At 37.4% G+C, this 23,117-nt stretch overlaps 1 protein-coding gene across 3 annotated transcripts in view; it reads right to left on the bottom strand.

Annotated features, from left to right (window-relative positions):
• Positions 1–1,546: 1,546 nt before the first annotated feature.
• The window catches only part of ZNF804B (zinc finger protein 804B), a 288,365-nt gene continuing 266,794 nt past the window's right edge, over positions 1,547–23,117 (bottom strand). For all 3 annotated transcript variants that reach the window (XM_044946755.1, XM_044946754.1, XM_044946753.1), the window contains 2 exons: positions 15,952–16,082; positions 1,547–7,962 (listed from right to left, as the gene is read on the bottom strand). In XM_044946755.1, coding sequence (XP_044802690.1) covers positions 4,299–7,859 — 3,561 coding nt within the window. In that variant the 5' untranslated portion in view covers positions 7,860–7,962; positions 15,952–16,082 and the 3' untranslated portion in view covers positions 1,547–4,298. The remainder of the gene's footprint in view (positions 7,963–15,951; positions 16,083–23,117) is intronic.

The raw sequence follows: 23,117 nt of genomic DNA, 5'->3' as shown, positions 1-23,117 counted from the left end.
CCTGCTTATTTAACTTATATGCAGAGTACATCATGAGAAACGCTGGACTTGAAGAAACACAAGCTGGAATCAAGATTGCCGGGACAAATATCAATAACCTCAGATATGCAGATGACACCACCCTTATGGCAGAAAATGAAGAGGAACTAAAAAGCCTCTTGATGAAAGTGAAAGTGGAGAATGAAAAAGTTGGCTTAAAGCTCAACAGTCAGAAAACAAAGATCATGGCATCTGGTCCCATCATTTCATGGCAAATAAATGGGGAAACAGTGTCAGTCTTTATTTGGGGGGGGCTCCAAAATCACTGCAGATGGTGATTGCAGCCATGAAATTAAAAGACACTTACTCCTTGCAAGGAAAGTTATGACCAACCTAGATAGCATATTCAAAAGCAGAGACAGTACTTTGCCAACAAAGGTTCGTCTAGTCAAGGCTATGGTTTTCCCTGTGGTCATGTATGGATGTGAGAGTTGGACTGTGAAGAAGGCTGAGCGCAGAAGAAGTGATGCTTTTGAACTGTGGTGTTGGAGAAGACTCTTGAGAGTCCCTTGGACTGCAAGGAGATCCAACCAGTCCATTCTAAGGGAGATCAGTCCTGGGTGTTCTTTGGAAGGAATGATGCTAAAGCTGTAATTCCAATACTTTGGCCACCTCATGCAAAGAGTTGACTCATTGGAAAAGATCCTGATGCTGGGAGGGATTGGGGGCAGGAGGAAAAGGGGACGACAGAGGATGAGATGGCTGAATGGCATCACTGACTCAATGGACGTGAGTCTGGGTGAACTCTGGGAGTTGGTGATGGACAGGGAGGCCTGGCATGCTGCGATTCATGGGGTCACAAAGAGTTGGACACGACTGAGCGACTGAACTGAACTGAAAATCACTGCAGATGGTGACTGCAGCCATGAAATTAAGACACTTGCTCCTTGGAAGAAAAGTTATGACCAACCTAGATAGCATATTAAAAATCAGAGACATTATTTTGCCAACAAAGGTCTGTTGAGTCAAACCTATGGTTTTTCCAATAGATAAGTATGGATGTGAGATTTGGAGTATAAAGAAAGCTGAGCACTAAAGAACTGATGCTTTTGAACTGTGGTGTTGGAGAAGACTCTTGAGAGTGTCTTGGACTGCAAGGAGATCCAACCAGTCCATCCTAAAGGAAATCAGTCCTGAATATTCATTGGAAGGACTGATGCTGAAGCTGAATCTCCAACATTTTGACCACCTAATGCGAACTGACTCATTTGAAAAGACCGTGATGCTTGGAAAGATTGAAGGTGGGAGGAGAAGGGGATGACAGAAGATGAGTTGGTTGGATGACATCACCGACTCAATGGACATGAAGTTAAGTAAACTCTGGAAGTTGGTGATGGATCCGGTAGCCTGGCGTGCTGCAGTCAATGAGGTCACAAAGAGTCAGACATGACTGAGCATCTGAACTGGCTGAACTAAATCACTAATAGCTACATTAAATATTCTTTCTTTTATTTAAGTAGAGATGCTTGTTCTAATTTCTCTTCTAGTCTGCTTATTTCCTCAAGAACAATTGTAATTATGAGACTTTCTTTAGGTAATTTTAATATTTTCTTTAAAATTCTCCTAAATGTGAAGATTCAAAGTCATTTTAAGTGGCCAGGAAATAATTTTCTCTGTATGACCCAAACTTCCTCTCCATGTTGGCTCTACAATTTCCACTTTAAATAACGTTTCTCCTAATAAGGAAAGCAAAACAAAATCAGATTAAAGTGACATTATTATTATTAGATCATCTCTTCATTCATCAAAATTAAAAAAGCAATTTGTTTTGATTTTCCTAATATTTGGGTTACCTAAGTGGTTTTAACTTGGTCTCTCTGTTCATTTTTGATTTATGGCTATTGTCTTACTGTTTATGAATGTACAAGAATTTTTCTGTTACTCTGAATGTTTTTCTTATTCTGTTTATACTGGGATGTTTAAAGGACTACATTTTTCTTCTCATTGAAATCTTTTGTAATGGTAGATTTGCTCATGTATGCTACAACTTTTATAATTTCCTACCCAGAGTACAAGTTATCTTTTATTTAGATTGCAAAGTCTGTCTTCTCACCATCCAAGAGAGTAAGTATATCCAATGAATATTTTCATCATTGATAGTATAAGATAGTCATTTCCATGCCATCAATTCTTATCAGTCTACCCTTGTTAGTCAAAATTAAGTGCCCAAGTAGAAGTTCCCTGTTTTAACCTTTTGAGATATTAAATTGTCACCAAGACAATTATAAATATTAATCAGGTGCTGTCTTTTTCATGATAAGTCTCCTGATGAGTTCCTGTAATTATTCTGTCTTGGCTCTATGTCAGCTTCATAATGTTTTAGGAAACAGTCATTCACTTTAGTTTTCTTTTTATGTGTTGGGTCATTTGTCATCTATTTTTTTAAAAATCATTTATGTTTATCAAAGGTCTTTCATAATAACTTTTATGGAGTTCCACACAAGTATAGAATTTTTTGCTATTTGATGATTTTTTTTCCATTTTTTCTGTTTCTTTTAGATAAAATAAGATTTTTCACTGCCATACTCCAGTCAAAACTTCCATCCCACAAGTTTCTGGTGGTATCTAGGAAACTATGTCACTTCTTTATACTAAAATTTTTTATTCAATTTATTCTCTATCTCTCCCTTACCAGCATCAATTATTGTTAGCAAGTGTTAAGGACTTAATCCTTCAACTTCATTTTTCCTCATCTGTACAGAGGAATGATAATATTGATCTCAAGATACATTTATGAAGATTAAATGAGATAATGAGGGTCTAGTGCTCAGCCTGACTCTCTTGATACACAGGAGAGTTTCTGTAAGGACAGCTCTCTTACCCGTGAAGCCAAGGCTGAGTAAGCCATCATTCTCATGTTTTAGTGATAGAGGAATTTGCATCATCATACACACAGTGGTGATGGCCGATTACCTCCAGTTTTGTTTAATTTGAATTGCTCTGAAACCTGTGCTTGTGGGAGCTATGTAGTCACACAAGTTTTCTATGCTTTTAAGAATATAAAACAATGAACTGAAGGGCCAGTCAGAAATATAGATGCAAGAAATGTAAATTCTGTGGATCAGAAAGTATTTTGAATGAATGTTTAAAATTGTTTGCAAAATTACAGGAATGGTGATTTTATTCATAATTCACTGTATTTTATTAGTTTCTAATAAAATTGAACAAAACACACCAAATACTTTAAAGTTTTCTCAATAAATATCAGGTAAAACTTTTGACATTGTTAAACCTTTACCTCTGTATGTAATTGATATACATATGTTGGCTGAACACAGATTTCTGAGAATAAAGAAAACTTAATATTTTAATCCCAATAATATTTGAAAGTTTGACCAATGTATTAAAATATTATTCATAGTATATTTTAGTTTTATTTTGCATAATCAAATACTAAAGATTGCAAATATGTGTTTTCTTATACAAAAATTAAATATTCTTAACTTTAGATATTGGTGATTCTTACAATTACAAAATTCTCTTAACATAGAAGTGTGTGAAATGAAGATAACTCACTTTTCCACATAAACTCAGCCATACAATGTGGATAAGATTGTTTTGCATTGAAGAGTAATTTTTAATCTGAATTAGTTAGAAAATTTCTTGCCATCTCTCATTTCTTATGAAAATATGGTTTATATTGGTTGAAACAGATTACATTGATTGAAAGCTTAGTAAATAGTGAACCATAGGAACTATTTTTACCACATAATTAGTTTGTTTCACTGACCTTCTATTATTACCTGATGAATAAAAACAAATGTGCATTCATTCATTCATTCACTCACTCGTTCCATGAACACCTAGAAGATAGAGTATTATGTTCCATTTAATTTTTTTAATATTAATATGCCTAAATTTTTTGGTTTTTTACATTACATGAGAACTCATCCAAAAATACTCCTCTGCCTTTCTATCAAATTACTTTGCTGCTGCTGCTAAGTCGCTTCAGTCGTGTCCGACTCTGTGCGACTCCATAGACAGCAGCCCACCAGGCTCCTCTGTCCCTGGGATTCTCCAGGCAAGAGTACCATTGCCTTCTCCGTCAAATTACTTTAAATTTGTCTAATTAATTTTAGCAAATTAAGAGATTCTTAAAATGCTTCTATTACAATATTGGCAATTCAGTTTACATTTCTATATTGGTCACATTTTGCATTGGGGTACCACTCTTTTAAATATAATAATAATCAGACCACTTTAAATACATCACTTTGTAGGTACTGACAATTTGTTTTATTTATCCAGAAGAAGGGCTTTTAGTTCAAGCGAGCTGACACATTTAAGGCCTCTTTCACTCCATTTAATGGTTGCATCTGACTGGAGCAAGAATGATGGCAAAGATCTTGACCTTGAAACACTGGTTGAATTAGAGGATTCAAGTGGATGATAGAAGTTGTAGCTGGGTTGAAGTGAGGGCCAAACAAGGTGGGGATAAATGCTGCAGGGGGCAAGGGCTGAAATGTTATGTGAGATGGGTGGAAGGGAGCAGTGGTGACTAAATGCAGGGGATGACCTGCTAAGAAAGTGGGGTGTGCAGGGATGATGGTTGGGGTCAAAGGTGAAAATGTGAATGGATTAAAACGTGGCTGGGAAAGAGGATGTAGATGAGCTATAGGAAGATGATTGCTATGGGCATTTATGGAAGCAGAAACAATATGCTGCAGGAATGTGTGGTGGATGGTGGTTATAGAAGCCTGCTGGTGACCTGGAACTGTCTGTACAGTGGAGGCCGAAGAAAAAGCAGTGGGCCCTGCAGCAGGCAAAACTCGAAGATGCTTTGATAGGAGCTGTTTCTGCATATGCTGCTGGGCTTGTAGCTGTAGGAGCTTATATTTATCTATTTCATCAGGAGAATATGTTATAGGCTGTTGAATTAATGGAGGAGAGAGAGATTTATGACACACTTCTAAGTCATCTGCTACTTTGTCATGCTTCTGCACAGTTCTGTCATAGTAAGAGTTTATATTCCCCTCTATCTGATTCATTTGCATGCTTCCATCCTGTAAGTCTAGATTCATATTGTTCTCTTTGGTCTCCATTGAATCAGTAATACCACTATATCTGTTAGATGGAAAAGCACCAGGGAAACCATTTGGTACTGGGTCACAGCTTTGAATAGAAGGTTGGACTTCACTAATTAATGATTTTGGATGTTCTTTTGTTGTTGGGTTCTTTTTCATGTTTGGTGAATGAGATTCTGCTACTACATGAATTATACCTTTAGAAAAATGATTATCACAATCAGTGCCCACTAAAACAGTAAAATCATTTGTCGGGGAACTTTTGACTTTGTTTTTATCAATAGTTCTTTGCATCGCACTGCCTTTATCCTTTCTCCTTCTGCTTTTGTTTGGTGTTTTTTCAGGCAAAGGCAATGAAGGTCTGTTACAGCCTGGTGGCATAAATGGAATTACACATTGGATTTGTGAACGAGTCTCTGATTCATTTTTACAGCTGTTTGATGAGATCTCAAACTGAATTGATTGTTCCTGACATTTCTTGGCTTGTACTCTTTCTAAAAGGCTTTTGGCTGTCAGGGAGGTCCTCTCTCCTTCTATAGGGTTCAACTCTGTGGTATCTGAAGGGCTTCTTGAACAGTTCCTTAGATGGTAGCTGATATTCCCAGAGTTACATTGCATGGGTTTTACTTTTCCCAGATCACAAATATGAGGGCTGTCCAAAGACTGTTGATTCATTTTACTTTTATTTAAGTAATACATTTTCTCTCTTGAGTGAGAGCCCAATCTGCTGTGCTGAGGTCCCTGGCAATTAGGTGGATTTTCACTGTTTCCAGCACAATAAACCTGTGAGCTAAAATCACACTGAGTGATTCTTTTGGATTTTTGCCCTGAAAATTGTTGATTTTTGCCCAGTTTATGTTTTTCTCTGCAATAACCATAAGCATGTTTTGAATATTTTTCGTTTTTAATTGATTCCCACAATTTGCAGCTCCTGCCTCTCTCAGTTTCAGACTGTGGGCAGTCACTCTTTGCTAGCTCCTCAGACAAGCAGAGACAGCTGTGCTTTCGGCGTTTCCGTTTGTGCCTTTCAACTGAGTTACGCTCTCGTTTGCAAAAGTAGAGCAAATTACCTCTATCATGTCCACTGGACCCATGATTGGAATGAGAACTTCTCAAGCTGGAGGTACTGACATGGGATGTGTCTGAAGGGCTAGAACATCTATTCAGAGACACCTTCGGAGAACTTATCTTATAACTTGCTCTTCCACATCCAGTAACCCCGCTGGTCATACTGATGTAGTTACTATTCAAAATTACACTGAAGTCCTTCCCATGGTCACTGTGATCCCTTATTGTGCAAGGACTAGACTTCCAGGTGAACTGATTCACTTCTTCAACATCCAGATGAGGATCACAAGAAATCAGTTTATGTTTTTTCGTCCTAGAGGTGCAAGGAGAAAAAGATAGGCCCTTATTTGCATCATTTAAAATTACCCTTTGACAGCTTTGCCAATGGGCCCTTGAAGGTTCTTGAAGTTCATTACCACCATTTTTATTGTTTCCTACACAATTCTTTAGAGAGATATCAAGGTAAGCAGGCACTTCAGGATTTTTCATTTCCAAATTGCTTGCACTAAAATTGCATTCACTCATACTGGGCTCAGAATTGTTGCCGCCCAAATTATATTTCCTCTGGAAATTTTCCCAATCTGGATTAGCTATCTTCATCTTTGGTTTCAGAGACCGATTATCTTCTTGGATCAATTTTTGTTGGTCTTTAATTAAACCTGAGACTTGATTCTCCATTGTAGTCTTCATTTCTGAGGCCTCTTTCTGCAATTCTGTTTTTAAATCTTCTGGATCACGGCCATCCTTTGTGTTTCGAGAAAGCTTAAAATCAAAATATAATGGGTTGCAGCCATAAGAGATACAGGGCTCTGTTTTTGTAAAGAGAAGAAGTTCTGTTGGCCATTGGAGAGTGGTATGGCCATCCTTGCTTTTTACGTGGAGAAAAGGCAATGCTTTGGACTTCACATCATGGGGATATGCTTCTCTTATAAAACTTTGTGCATTTCTGCTAACTCTTTCTGTTTTATCTAATGATTTTTCTCTCTTCTCTTTTCTGGAGTTGGGATTCAGATGAACTGAACTGCTTTGTTCGCTTGGCTCTATTGATGGAAACTCATCCAGACATCCAAACATCCTGGCATCACTATGCTTGTAAATGTTTGTTGGGCTAGAGGAAACATTGGCTTGGCATGAGTGACTAATGTGGTTTTCTGAAGTGTTCATCAATGTATTTCTAGTTTCCTTTGCTCTGCTTGAAGGAGTAAAATCCACATCTGAAAGATGAATGTTAGATTTACTGAATGAAGCATGAATGCCAATCGAATTTTCCAGCATTTCATCAACAAAGTCATTCTTGTCTTGCAAAATTTGAGAGTTTATGGGGAGGGTATTGTGTAAAATACTTTCCAGATGGTTTGATGAGATGTTTATATCTTTTTCCTTAGTGAGATGTGTATCTTCATTTGCAAACCTGCAACACATGCATTTCTCTGCAGTTGATTTTGTCTTATAGATGGGTGACTTGTTACAATCGTGGGTTTCTTCTGTGTTCTCACTGAAAACTGATGCTGAAGATTCTAATTTTAGATGCACTTTTTTGGAAAAAGAAAATGACACTCCAGTCCTTTGATTTGCATTGCTGAGATCTGAGGATGTTTGTGGTACCCTATTTCCAAACAAACGACGTCGGTCTGTTTGCAACTGGTGTCGATTTGCTGTGGTGGACCGCTGCTTATCGGCAATGCTTCTGGAGAGATTCTTTCCTTTAAGGAGAAGAGCATTCTTCATGCATGATACCTTTCTGCCATTCTTAACTGGGAAAATTCCTTGCTGAAATTGTTTTTCTATAGGTACTTTGGAGGCTTTGTATGCTGGTCCATTTTCAGAAACACTGCAAATAAAACAAATATTTAAATGATTAAGACATCAGATTTGAAATCTTATCTATATATGAACATTTCATAGTGTATGATGATGGGCTCTGATACTATTTTCTAACTACATCTATTGCAATATAACAATTTCACTGCATTTATGTAACTTAGTATCTCTATGTCTTATAGTAGCTATTTCTAAAATGCTTTGCTTAAGTCAGTTTTTTTGAAATTAGCAAAAAGCGATAGCAAGTGAATATCTTGTGCTAGTGCTGCTAAAGAAAATAAAGCATTGTATTTACATCACAATATGTCCCCCAGAGACTACTAATTCTTTGGAATATAGATTTAACCTTATTTTGCAAAGAGTTTTCCAATCACTGCCTTCACCTAAATAGGAAAAAAAATGGAACTGAAAGTCACTCACAAAGCATAAACATATCTCTTTTATTCACTTTTTTATTTATTTTTTTATGTTTTTTTTTTTTTTTTCCTCCAAATGGTATGTCTATGGCCAAGTCACATGACTAGGCTCTGGCCTTGATTTCTTTCTTTTTTTTTTTTTTTTTAATTTTATTTTATTTTTAAACTTTACATAACTGTATTAGTTTTGCCAAATATCAAAATGAATCCGCCACAGGTATACATGTGTTCCCCATCCTGAACCCTCCTCCCTCCTCCCTCCCCATTCCATCCCTCTGGGTCGTCCCAGTGCACCAGCCCCAAGCATCCAGTATCGTGCATCGAACCTGGACTGGCAACTCGTTTCATACATGATATTTTACATGTTTCAATGCCATTCTCCCAAATCTTCCCACCCTCTCCCTCTCTCACAGAGTCCATAAGACTGTTTAAAGTTCAGTTCAGTTCAGTTGCTCAGTCATGTTCAACTCTTTGCGACCCCATGGATTGCAGCAGGCCAGGCATCCCTGTTCATCACCAACTCCCAGAGCTTCTCAAACTCATGTTCATTGAGTTGGTGATGCCAAGTTCAAGCACTATATAATTTTTGTTTCCTCAGTCTTAAAATCCCTTCATGTTTGTTTTCTTATGAAAAAGGGTGATTAGTTCTGTCTTTATGACTTGTCACTAATTTGATCAATTCTAAGAAAGTAACACACATTTTTACATGCCACCTCAATGTCTTCAATTAGTCTAAAACACTTTTTTTAGCTTCTTACTCATCATAATATTTTCCTTGTATCTTTTTTGCATTTATATGTTTTATCTTTTGACAGATTTTTAAAGATTATTCTTTTGAGCTTGACTAGCAATTCAATCAGAAACTGGAAAGGGTGATACATAAAATAGATGAAACTCTTTAGATTAAAATTTTCTCTAATATTCTGTGAAACATCTACTACAAAACAAATCTTATTGCAGGGGAAACAATACAAATTGCATAATTGTGAGCTGGCTTTGTTTTCCTTTTTCTTGCTTTGAGCTGACTTGCTTTCAGCTGCTTTGCTTGTTGGTTTTGAGCTGGCTTTCTTTTCCTTTTTTATTTTCCCTCCACATTTTTGGACATGCTTTATTGGCTTTTTCCTATTTTAGATTTTTACTTCATTTTTATACAGTCATTTATTGCTTGTGCAAATAGTACTAAAATAACAGATATCTTTTTCACATGTAGCATAACTTCTAATGGGGAGGAGTCCTTTCCTAGCCTTTGTTCTGACAAATTCTTTCTTATTGTTTTTACTTAACTATTTGATCAACTGCCATAGAACTCTGGTGTCATGACATTTTTTGTGTTCACCAAATTTCATTGCTTTCCTTCACTATCTTTATATGTTTAATATTACAGAAACATATTTAATTAGCCTACTTTTATTCATATTGAAACAAATCCACTTCGGTATTTGCATGATTTTATAAACTTTCCTTTTTCTGTATACATAATATATTTTTATACTGATTTCAAACAATGAACTATGTATTGTACATAATTTACATGTATATATTTTATTATATATATATATCGGAGAAGACAATGGCACCCCACTCCAGTACTCCTGCCTGGAAAATCCCATGGATGGAAGAGCCTGGTAGGCTGCAGTCCATGGGGCCGCTAGGAGTCAGACACGACTGAGTGACTTCACTTTCACTTTTCACTTTCATGCACTGGAGAAGGAAATGGCAACCCACTTCAGTGTTCTTGCCTGGAGAATCCCAGGGACGGGGGAGCCTGGTGGGCTGCCATCTCTGGGGTCACACAGAGTCAGACATGACTGAAGCAACTTAGCAGCAGCAGCATACATATACATATACAATGTGGGGCTTCCCTGATAGCTCATTTGGTAAAGAATCCACCTGCAATGCAGGATACCCCAGTTTGATTCCTAGGTTGGGAAGATTCGCTGGAGAAGGGCTAGGCTACCCACTCCAGTATTCTTGGGCTTCCCTGGTGGCTCAGGTGGTAAAGAATCTGCCTGCAATGCAGGAGACTTGTGTTTGATCCCTGGGTTGGGAAGATCCCCTGGAGAAGGGAAAGGTTACCCACTCCAGCATTCTGTCTGCAGAATTCCATGGGCTACAGTCCACAGGGTCACAAAGAGTTGGACACGACTGAGCAACTTTCACTTTCACACTCACATATACATAGCAGTTCAGTTCAGTCGCTCAGTAGTGTCCGACTCTTTGAGACTCCAGGAATCCCAGCACGCCAGGCCTCCCTGTCCATCACCAACTCCCGGAGTTCACCCAAACTCATGTCCATCGAGTTGGTGATGTCATCCAGCCATCTCATCCTCTGTCGTCCCCTTCTCCTCCTGCCCCCAATCCCTCCCAGCATCCGAGTCTTTTCCAATGAGTCAATCTTCGCATGAGGTGGCCAAAGTATTGGAGTTTCAGCTTTAACATCAGTCCTTCCAATGAACATCCAGGACTGATCTCCTTTAGGATTGACTGGTTGGATCTCCTTGCAACACCACACTTCAAAAGTATCAATTCTTCAGCACTCAGATTTCTTCACAGTCCAACTCTCACATCCATACATGACCATTGGAAAAACCATAGTCTTGACTAGATGGACCTTTGTTGGCAAAGTAATGTCTCTGCTTTTGAATATGCTATCTAGGTTGGTCATAACTTTCCTTCCAAGGAGTAAGCGTCTTTTAATTTCATGGCTGCAATCACCATCTGCAGTGATTTTGGAGCCCAGAAAAATAAAGTCTGACACTGTTTCCACTGTTTCCCCATCTATTTGCCATGAAGTGATGGGACCAGATGCCATGATCTTCGTTTTCTGAATGTTGAGCTTTAAGCCAGCTTTTTCACTCTCCTCTTTCACTTTCATCAAGAGGGTCTTTAGTTCCTCTTCACTTTCTGCCATAAGGGTGGTGTCATCTGCATATCTGAGATTATTGATATTTATCCTGGCAATCTTGATTCCAGCTTGTGCTTCTTCCAGCCCAGCGTTTCTTATGATGTACTCTGCATATAAGTTAGAGAAACAGGGTGACAATATACAGCCTTGACGTACTCCTTTTCCTATTTGGAACCAGTCTGTTGTTCCATGTCCAGTTCTAACTGTTGCTTCCTGACCTGCATATAGATTTCTCAAGAGGCAGGTCAGGTGGTCTGGTATTCCCACCTCTTTCAAAATTTTCCACAGTTTATTGTAATCCACACAGTCAAAGGCTTTGGCCTAGTCAATAAAGTGGAAATAGATGTTTTTCTGGAACTCTCTTGCTTTTTTCCATGATCCAGTGGATGTTGGCAATTTGATCTCTGGTTCCTCTGCCTTTTCTAAAACCAGCTTGAACCCTGGAAGTTCATGGTTCATGTATTGCTGAAGCCTGGCTTGGAGAATTTTGAGCATTACTTTACTAGAGTGTGAGATGAGTGCAATTATTCGGTAGTTTGAGCATTATTTGGCATTGCCTTTCTTTGGGATTGGAATGAAAACTGACCTTTTCCAGTCCTATGGCCACTGCTGAGTTTTCCAAATTTGCTGGCATATTGAGTGCAGCACTTTCACAGCATCATCTTTCAGGATTTGAAACAGCTCTACTGGAATTCCCACCTCCACTAGCTTTGTTCATAGTGATGCATTCTAAGGCCAACTTTACTTCACATTCCAGGATGTCTGGCTCTAGGTGAGTGATCACACCATCGTGATTATCTGGGTCATGAAGCTCTTTTTTGTACAGTTCGTCTGTGTATTCTTGCCACTTCTTTTTAATATCTTCTGCTTCTGTTAGGTCCATACCATTTCTTTGCTTTATCAAGCCCATCTTTGCATGAAATGTTCCCTTGGTATCTCTAATTTTCTTGAAGAGATCTCTATTCTTTCCCATTCTTTTGTTTTATGTATATGTATTTTGGTATACTTAATACATACAAATAATTATGTGTATATCTCACTTTACCAAGCTATAGTTACAAACTGATTTCTTTTGGTTAATTTTTGCCAGCATTTCTGGGAACTTTCAATTCAACTTCTTCAGCTCAGATACATTTTCTTCTCTGATTTATCTGATTATTGCCCTTCCCTGTCCTAGTATCTTATCCTAGAATTTATACATTAAATTTATTTGCTCTCATGATATGCTTGGGTCTTATTACTTATATTAATACTCTAGTTGTTTTAGTCTCTTGTTCTAGTTCAGAAAAAGAATTTGCTTTTAATTTCTATTTTATGGATTCAATATTTTTCAATATCCAATCTGTTGTTTATTATATCCATATGGATTTTGTTTTACAAACAATAAATTTAGTCACCAGTTAATAATTTCAGATGGCTCTTTTTCCATGGATTAATAATGCCTGAAACTTTAGAGTTGTATTCTTGAATATTGTAGAAAACTAAATTTGGAAAAATTTTAAAGTGTCTGCTCCTTAAAGTAACTATTTCATAATGAAAACTTTTCTCTTATTCATCACATTGATCTCCTTTCTTGAATTATTCCATTATGATCTAGATACTGTACTATTTTTTATATTCTCTTTTTCCTTAATAATGGTTTTGCTTATTATTCTGGCACTGTTTTGTGCATTTTCTTTCTTTACTTTATGTTAGTCTAAATATTCTTTTCTATATTGCTGTTTCAGTTCACCCTTTATCTTTCTAATATGGGTAAAAGCTTCTTCCTTTTGTAGTATTCCAAATATGTTTAAACTTCTTTGCTCTTATATGTTACATTCTGCTCTTCTTGTCCTTATTCTGTTCTCACTTTACAATTCAATATACATTTATGATTATATTTTCACAATGTTAACATGTCATCCTTATTATTCATATCTATATCTTATATTTATGCTTTAAACTTTTTATCTCATTGCTTTATAAAATTTAATTTCCTATACCTTAAATCTAAGTTATTTTTACTACTTTTGAAGACTTTAGTTTTCTATCTCTGTGATATTTTAAACTTTATTATTTTAATTCAAGTTTATGCCTTGTGACATAATTAAAAGCTTAATCTTTGCTGTCATACTCCCATTTACAATTTCACTCTCTCCTCTAGAATAATTTTTAGTTTATTTCTGTATTTTTACCTAATTATTTTTATTTATAATTTTGAAATGACATTAGTTACCCTTTAGTTCTTATTAATGGATTGTCCATTTCACTTGGTAACTCAACACATGCATAATTTAATTCTCTCCTGGGCAAAAAGCACACTTTTCAAATAGGAAGCAAAGCATATCAAAATAACATGATTTCTTTAAGTGATGTAATTTCCTAATGTTCCACATTATCCAGCTCTTATATAAAGAATGTCATACTCTCAGAAGCAACGGTCACAACTTCTAAAATTTGAAAAAAAAAAAAGTCCATATCAAGATGCATTAGACTTATACATAGTAGAAATTTATGAACAGAGTGAATCTCCTTCCTCTCCCAATAAGAGAATTAGTTTTACTGAAGAATCATGTTGTGTTGATCTACCTAAGAGGTCGCTAAGGTTAACTGCCCTTTATAAGATTCATTAACAATTTTCTGCCATCATTTCTTTTAATTAATCTTATTCAAATATTCTTACTACCTGTAAATTCACCTCTCATCTCCATAGGGTCATGGAAGAATTCTATTATCTATGTCATCTTATTCAGAAGCCCTCATTATGAAAACAAAGGACAAAGAAGGGTTATCCGAGGAGAAGTAACACAGATGACTTTTTTCCCTTGTCAATTCCATTGCCAAAATGAAAATATTTAATAATGCTATGAACAGACCTCCCTTAGAGCAAGCGGCTACTAATCTGAGAGAACAATTGTGTGGAGGGCAGATGGTGGGTAATAGAAAAAAAAAAAAAGAAGTAATTTTCCTAGTTCCAAGTTCTGGAAATTAAGAACAAGTATCTGGGAAGTTGAATACCTATCATTTCCTAACAATATGATCAGGTTGGGACCCAGAGAGCCTAACTACTCTATGGAAGAAAATGCCTAGTTTTGTTTTCATTTAGTTATTAAGATTTCCAAAGGCAGATCAACCCCAATAGAGTTTATCACTCATTTTAATTTTCAAGACACTTCCTAGATAACTCTGTATACTTAGAACTTTTAAATAACAAAGGAATCAAAATTCTGTATATTAAGACTACTGGGATTTCTTTTTTGTTGTGTGACTTTAAAGAACCTATCTAAAGGGTCTGTCTACAGTGAGACTCGCCCTGCTTTTATAGTTTGACTTTTTGTACTTCATAATTAATCACTCAGGAATTAACACATTCCCTCAATTATCTCCTGAATACCATCCTAATGACCATTAGACCTTTCCTTCTAAGCCCTGCTTTGACAAGATATACTGTCTGATATCTTATTGGCAATATGTTTGATCTCTATTGTGTTGACAAGTAATAAGTTCAGTACCAGTTATGTGTCCTGTTTCTGTGATCGCATGTGCCCTAAAAACATGCATTTTTGTATTAACCTCACCTCTGGACACATGGTCTTCTAACCTTTATTATTTTTTTTCTTTATACTAAATTTCTCACTTATTTTTTCATATTACCTTTTTTATATCTTTATAAGCAAATTAAAATATTCTAGTGACAAAAATACTTGAGAACTTGCAAGGTGAATGCTAACTGAAACAATTCAAAATTGATCTTAAAAAATATTTTCTTAAAATAAATATGAAATCTAATATTTTATGCTACTATAATTGAGTCATTCACTCCCAAGCTTACTGTCTATTGTTTCGCATTTAAACAATAGGAGTTTAAATTTTGGCACAGAACTACAAATGTCACAATTCACCAGCTTGCTGTCAGCTACATTAATTAGCTACATTAGTGTTCTACATTATGATTCATATGAACACAAATCACAATCTGCAAATGTAATTGAGCTCCAGGTAACAATCTCCTTACTACAAAACATTCAGGAGTTCCGAGCTCGTATAAAACTGCTATTTTTCAGCTACAAGAATGTATCAGTGTAATGCTTGTTACAATTATCAATTTAAATAGCACCATGTGGTAAATTTAACTGCATTAATTACATCTTGTTTGTCATACAGACGATAGTGCCATTTATTCTAGTTTCAGGTGTGTACAGAGGAATGCACAGATTTATTTCCTCTCCCAGAAGATGCATTGTTACTTATGATTTTTTAAAAATTAACATTACAAGACAAAATAACTGTGAAGCACTATAGAGATGCGTAAGATACATATAAATCACCTGGATACAATAAATGCCTGTATATTAGAATCATTCTTGGGTCGTTTTGTTAAAGAACACATTAACAATATTAGACAAGAAAAAACTCAGATGTCAAACTCATTAATTTATAACCCTTTAGCTATTAGGAATATGTACCTTCAGATGTATCTTTGATTAATTATAATTTGTTTACATTGTTTAGAGAACCAAAAAAATATACCATTGAAATTTCCTGAGAAGCTGAAGAGAGTTTTGAACAACCTGCTGCTGCTGCTAAGTCACTTCAGTCGTGTCCAACTCTGTGCGACCCCATAGATGGCAGCCCACCAGGCTCCTCCGTCCCTGGGATTCTCCAGGCAAGAACAACCTGAGGCACCTTGAATTCTTACCATTCAGACTGTTGCCTTAACTCAGCCAGCTGATGAAGTCGCTTAAGTGCTTTTTCTTGTTTCTTTTCATCTTTCCATGACTTGGAAGCTACATTTCGAGCAAATTCACGTTGCTTTAATTCTTTCAGTCTCTGTGGACAAAGAAGCAAAACAGAAAGGACGCTATGAATAAGTAATATATCTTTTTTCCATCCAAAAGCTTCATGATTAAACTCGGTCCAGGGTACAGAGGTGACTTTCTGGATAGGGAAGCACCTTTTCCATCAATTCTCTTCTCTGCTCCAAGATCAATTTAGTTGTCAACTGGGATATTTATCAAAGCTTGTCACAATCACTACAGAATTGTACTGCAAAGCTGGACCCCAGTCCTTACCAGGACCACCCTGGGTATGTAATTGCAATCATCTCTGTGCCTGTGAAAACATAAATGGAGGATACTGTGCAGTATATGAATGGGTATAAAGGGAGAGAAAGTTATGTAATGCACTTTCCTCCATGCAATGTCACCAGCTCTCTGGCTTACAAAACATAAATACTCTTATTCCTGAAAATTGACATAATGAAATACACTGGGTAAAATGAGCTTATTTCAGTAAAGAAATCTGTTATTACATAAGATTTAGTTCAAAGCTCTAAATGCAATTCTTGATTCATTTTTTTCTCTCATGGAGATATTTATCCAACTCTGATTTCTTTTTTTTTTTTGTCATAAATATATCATTTTATTTCCCACTATGTTCTTTTTTTAATTTAAATTTATTTATTTTAATGGGAGGATAATTACTTTACAATATTGTATTGGTTTTGCCATACATCAACATGAATCCACCACGGGTGTACACGTGTTCCCCATCCTGAACACCCCTCCCATCTCCCTCCCTGTACCATCCCTCTGGGTCATCCCAGTGCACCAGCCCCAAGCATCCTGTATCCTGCATAGAACCTGGACTGGCAATTCATTTCTTATATGATATTATACATGTTTCAATGCCATTCTCCCAAATCATCCCACCCTCTTCCCTCTCCCACAGAGTCCAAAAGACTGTTCTATACTTCTGTGTCTCTTTTGCTGTATCACATACAAGGTTATCGTTACCATCTTTCTAAATTCCATATATATGTGTTAGTGTACTGTATTGGTGTTTTTCTTTCTGGCTTACTTCACACTGTATAATAGGCTACAGTTTCATCCACCTCATTAGAACTGATTCAAATGTATTCTTTTTAATGGCTGAGCAATACTCCATTGTGTATATGTACCACAGCTTTCTTATCCATTCATCTGCTGATGGACATCTAGGTTGCTTCCATGTCCTGGCTATTACAAATAGCGCTGCGATGAACATTGGGGTACATGTGTCTCTTTCAATTCTGGTTTTCTTAGTGTGTATGCCCAGCAGTGGGACTGCTGGGTCATAAGGCAGTTTTATTTCCAGTTTTTTAAGGAATCTCCACACTGTTTTCCATAGTGGCTGTGCTAGTTTGCATTCCCACCAACAGTGTAAGAGGGTTCCCCTTTCTCCACACCCTCTCCAGCATTTATTGCTTGTAGACTTTTGGATCACAGCCATTCTGACTGGCATGAAATGGTACCTCATTGTGGTTTTGATTTGCATTTCTATATTGTAACCAGGAGGACAAGAATGGGTCAGGGATTTAAATTCAGGATAGAGGTTTGGCCTACAACTTCTTTTAATTAATCTTGTCTCTAAAACAATTGGCTTATGTGAAGACTGGATGCTACTCATTACCTGTTTGGATCACTACTTCAGAATATGCCATTGTGCTTAGCCGCTCAGTTGTGTCCAACTCTTTGCAACCCCATGAACTATATCCTGCTAGGCTCCTCTGTCCATGGGGATTCTCCAGGCAAGAATACTGCAGTGGGTTGACATGCCCTCCTCCGGGGATCTTCCCAACCCAGGGACTGAACCCAGATCTCCCACATTGCAGGCAGATTCTTTTACTGCATGAGCCACCAGGAAAGCCTAATGATAGTGAACAAATTGAGATACAGACACAATCAAATGAGCATCTTGAAGTTTGGGGCTTAATCCTGATTTAAGAATATATTTGAAGAGTAGCCCTCTTAACCCATATAAAATGATTTTAAACCACCTGAAATCTGTGTCATTTAATCTGCTTTTATTTGCCAAATCAAGTATAAGAAGACATTTTCCAGGAAAGGCATAAGACTATTTCTCACCTATAGAATAAGGGCCAAGACCTTTAATGATCATTAGTTTCCTTTTTGAAAGGGAACATGCTCAGAGGAGATTGTAGTCAAATCACTGTTCCCAGGCTAAGTATTTAAGGAGGGAAACAGAATACTCTTTCAAAGAAAATATTCTGAGAAGAAAGAGCAAGAGTTTCACAAAACTAGAAACAACCACAGAGAGAAAAGTAGAGTTAACCTAAATTTGGTTTTTGACAAATGCTTCAAGGCCTTTTAAAAAGCAGGAGACTTCAAAAAATAAAATTATGGCCCATGTGTTATCAGAAAGAAAAAAAAAAAGGATCAACAATTCTCTAGAGCTGATAACTCTCTAGAGCTGCACGACCTAAACCTTAAAGGCTAGCCTTGGTCAGAAGACTGCTGCTAAGTCGCTTCAGTCGTGTCCGACTCTGTGTGACCCCATAGACAGCAGCCCACCAGGCTCCCCCGTCCCTGGGATTCTCCAGGCAAGAACACTGGAGTGGGTTGCCATTTCCTTCTCCAGTGCATGAAAGTGAAAAGTGAAAGTGAAGTCACTCAGCAGTGTCCAACTCTGTGCGACCCCATGGACTGTAGCCCACAAGGCTCCTCCATCCATGGGATTTTCCAGGCAAGAGTACTGGAGTGGGGTGCCATTGCCTTCTCCATCAGAGGACTGAGAGGCTTATAAAAATCCCCATTTCTACTTACCCTCCTACTTTCACCTCCTCAGCCCCCATATGCATAATTATCTAGTTACTGGGTTTAATTATCTTATGAGCAAAGACATTTTGGAAATTGTCCAATATAAGAGACCACAGAGAATGCAGTTCAACTGAGTGAAAGACAGACCATGGCTACTTTGATCAAGAGGAGAGGGATTTATTTTATTTTTACCCTTAATTACTACTGAACATAAAATACTCTATGATATATTTATTTAATATTTGAGATTCAGTTCAGTTCAGTTCAGTTCAGTCACTCAGTTGTGTCCGACTCTTTCAACCCCATGAATCGCAGCATGCCAGGCCTCCCTGTCCATCACCATCTCCCGGAGTTCAAACTCACGTCCATTGAGTCGGTGATGCCATCCAGCCATCTCATCCTCTGTTGTCCACTTTTCCTCCTGCCTCCAATCCCTCCCAGCATCAGAGTCTTTTCCAATGAGTCAACTCTTTGCATGAGGTGGCCAAAGTACCGGAGTTTCAGCTTTAGCATCATTCCTTCCAAGGAACACCCAGGGCTGATCTCCTTTAGAATGGACTGGTTGGATCTCCTTGCAGTCCAAGGGACTCTCAAGAGTCTTCTCCAACACCACAGTTCAAAAGTTCTTTGGTGCTCAGCTTTCTTCATAGTCCAACTCTCACATCCATACATGATCACTGGAAAACCATAGCCTTGACTAGACGGACCTTTGTTGGCAAAGTAATGTCTCTGCTTTTCAATATACTGTCTAGGTTGGTCATATTACTAGGATATAAAACCTGAATAGCCTACAAGAAGAAACCTGTTCTCATTTACTCACAATATCTAATGAATCTCATTATCCAAATCTTGTTTGAAATTTCCAGGTATACCTGGTTCTTTCAATAACCTTTCAGATTCCAGTATTGTACTCCTATTTCTGAGTTACAAAGATGATTGAGAATTTTGTCTTATTCATCCTACAACAAATACTGTTAATTTCTACTATGTACTGCAGATATAGAAATGCACAAATCAACTATCTTTCCCTCAAGGGAGACAAACAAGTGAATAGATATTTTTATAATATGGTATTGAGTTTCTTAAGAGTGGACAAGTTGCTTTAGAAGCATACAGGAAAAGTTAAGATAGACTGTGAGGTGGGGATGGAGAACTGCTGTGTTGAGGAAATCAGCAAAGCTAAAATATTTTTAAGGAACACAGAAAACTAGAAAATGACCCGAAGTCATAGTCTTGTCTTGGCCAAAGCAGAGTGCTCAAGACTATACAAGGAAATCCCTTCAGAGATCTGCAGAGGGGGCCCTTCAGAGTTCAGCACTCATTAGCACTACATGTGTGTGAGAAAACTATTCCAGGTCAAGAGTATAACCAACTGAAATAACTAAAGGAAACAATGCCTAGCGTTCATATAGAACCAGAAATAGTGCCTGTTGTTGCCAACAAAATTGGAAAAGCTCTTGGGACAATGAGTAGAGAATTCAGGGAGTCTTGCTTCAGCAGAGGATAATTAGCCACATATTGAGCACTACATTACATTTGCCTAAGAAATGATTTTTATCATTTTATCAAAGCTAAAAGTATAAATCTGATTCCAAGCAACTAAACTGCATTTCAGAACCAATCTCAAGAATATTTATAAAAATATAAACTTTCACAAACAAGGAAAACTAAATGACATCTAATCAAAGATTTTTAGGCATACAAAGAAGTGAGAAAACACATCAAAAAATGAGGAAGTCAACCAATCAAAACCAATACAGAACCAACACAGATGCTAGAATTGGCAGAAAAGTATATTAAGACAGTTATAACTGCATACCATATATTCAAAAAAGTAGAAAAGAGACAGTGGACAAATATGTGGTTGGAGTCTCTGAAGAAAGAGGAGGGAATATTTGAAAATACAGTGGGTGATAATATTTCAAATTTTGTCAAAATTATAAATACACAGATTCTCTCCCCTCTCCCCTAAAAAAAACTTCAAACACAAGTGATGTGAAGACAACTACACCAAGGCTCAGCATAATCAAATTTTTCAAAGCCAGGAAAAAAGTGAAAAATTTAAAGAGGTATCCAGAGAGAAAAGACATATTTCTGTACAGAAGAATGAATATGAGGATGGCAGAATTCTCACTAGAAACAAGCAATTGAGGATATAGTGGAGCAACATTTTCAAATTTCTGAAAGAAAATATAAAACTTTTAAAAATCAAATTCCAGACCCAGTGAACATAATAGCATTGGACAAAAGTAAAACATTAACAGGTAGATGGATATATATATATATATCTACAGAAAACAATGACACTAGAAAGAGTAGTCATAATGATGACTAAGACATCTGGACAGTTTTACAAGGTCAGTGGGTGGAGACTTTTCTAAAGGAGAGGACAGAAAAGGGAAGCATGTTGAGTATATTCCTTACCTTGTGTTGAATAATTTATAATGTTTCATGGAAATATTTGTATTTTCTGTGAATCCAAGATCATATGTAACTACTGAAGAAAATAATAAATTTAGGATTACAGCATTGATTTGTTGTCAAATTTTTCCTTGATAAATTTTATTTGAAGCTTGCCCTTGGGCTTCTCTGGTAGCTCAGCTGGTAAAGAATCTACCTGCAATGAAGGAGACCCTGGTTCTATCCCTGGGTCAGGAAGTTCCCCTGGAGAAGGGATAGGTTACCCACCCCAGTATTCTTGGGCTTGCCTGGTGTCTCAGACGGTAAAGAATCTGTCTGCAATGAGACCTGAGTTTGATCCCTGGGTTGGGAAGATCCCCTGGAGAAGGGAATGGCTACCCACTCCAGCATTTTTAACTAAAGAATTCCATGGACAAAGGATCTGGGAAGGCTACAGTCCATGGGGTCACAAGGAGTTGGACACAACTGAGCAACTTTCATTTCTTTCGCTATTGCCCTTGGTTATTAGAACCTATCGAACCTATTTCTCAGTTGTGTCTGACTCTTTGCAACCCCATGGACTGTAACCTACTAGGCTCCTCTGTCCATGGGATTTTCCAGGCAAGCGTACTGGAGGGGGTTGCCATTTCCTTCTCCAGGAGATCTTCTTAACCCAGGGATTGAACCCAGGTATCCTGCATTGAAGGCAGACACCTTACCATCTGAGCCACCAAGAAGGCCCTATGATATCCTACGCCTTCCAATATATAGGATATCATATTTGCACTACCAAAACAAAACATTTCCCTTTTAAACCTTCAGATAGCTGTCTGTCTGTGATGAAAAGTAAAAATTTGTGTTCCTCAAAATTTCTTTGTAAAACAGAATGTATCTTATACATATGTGTGTGTCATAGAACAGTAATGATATCGGATATGTTTCTTTGTATTACAATTTCCTTATTTGCCCAGTGGAGATGATGCAGGTCCCTAACAAGTTCACTGCTGCTGCTGCTGCTAAATTGCTTCAGTCATTTCCAACTCATGGTGACCCCATGGACTGAAGCCTACCAGGCCCCTCCATCCATGGGATTTTCCAAGAAAGAGTACTGGAGTGGGTTGCCATTGCCTTCTTGGAACAAGTTCACTAGGCTGTTGCAAACATCAAAGAGATCATTTATGTGCATGTTTTTAGAGATAAGTAAAGCATTATGGAAAATGTCCTTATGCTGATAGCAGCTACTAGGGATTAAGTTAGATCCCTTTGGGTAAAGAATACAGAACTTCCTCTATTATAGCTAGGTGATAAGTCCTGCCTGTTCTTTGGTTCACAGCTGGATAAACCTAGAGAAGAAAAAACAAAACAAAAATAATTGAGATCTTTCTAAAGCTGGTAGGCATATTAAAAAGCAGAAACATTACTTTGTCAACAAAGGTCCATTGAGTCAAAGCTATGGTTTTACCAGTAGTCGTGTATGGATGTCAGGGTTGGACTATAAAGAAAGCTGAGCACCGAAGAATTGATGCTTTTGAACTGTGGTGTTGGAGAAGACTCTTGAGAGTCCCTTGGACTGCAAGGAGATACAACCAGTCCATCCTAAAGGAAATCAGTCCTGAATGTTCATTGGAAGGACTGATGTTGAAGCCCAAACTCCAATACTTTGGCCACCTGATGCAAAAAGCTGACTCATTTGAAAAAGCCCTGATGTTGGGAAAGGTTGAAGGTGGGGGGAGAAGGGGACGACAGAGGATGAGATGGTTGGATGGCATCACCAACTCAATGAACGTGAGTTTGAGTAAACTCCGGTAGTTGATTGACAGGGAGGCCTGGCGTGCTACAGTCCATGGGGTCGCAAAGAGTCAAACAC

The sequence above is a fragment of the Bubalus bubalis genome, chromosome 8 (assembly GCF_019923935.1).
Source record: "Bubalus bubalis isolate 160015118507 breed Murrah chromosome 8, NDDB_SH_1, whole genome shotgun sequence".
Taxonomy (NCBI): Eukaryota; Metazoa; Chordata; class Mammalia; order Artiodactyla; family Bovidae; genus Bubalus; species Bubalus bubalis.
The sequence above is the reverse complement of the archived record's forward strand: the minus strand, read 5'-3'. Positions and strand labels throughout refer to the sequence as shown.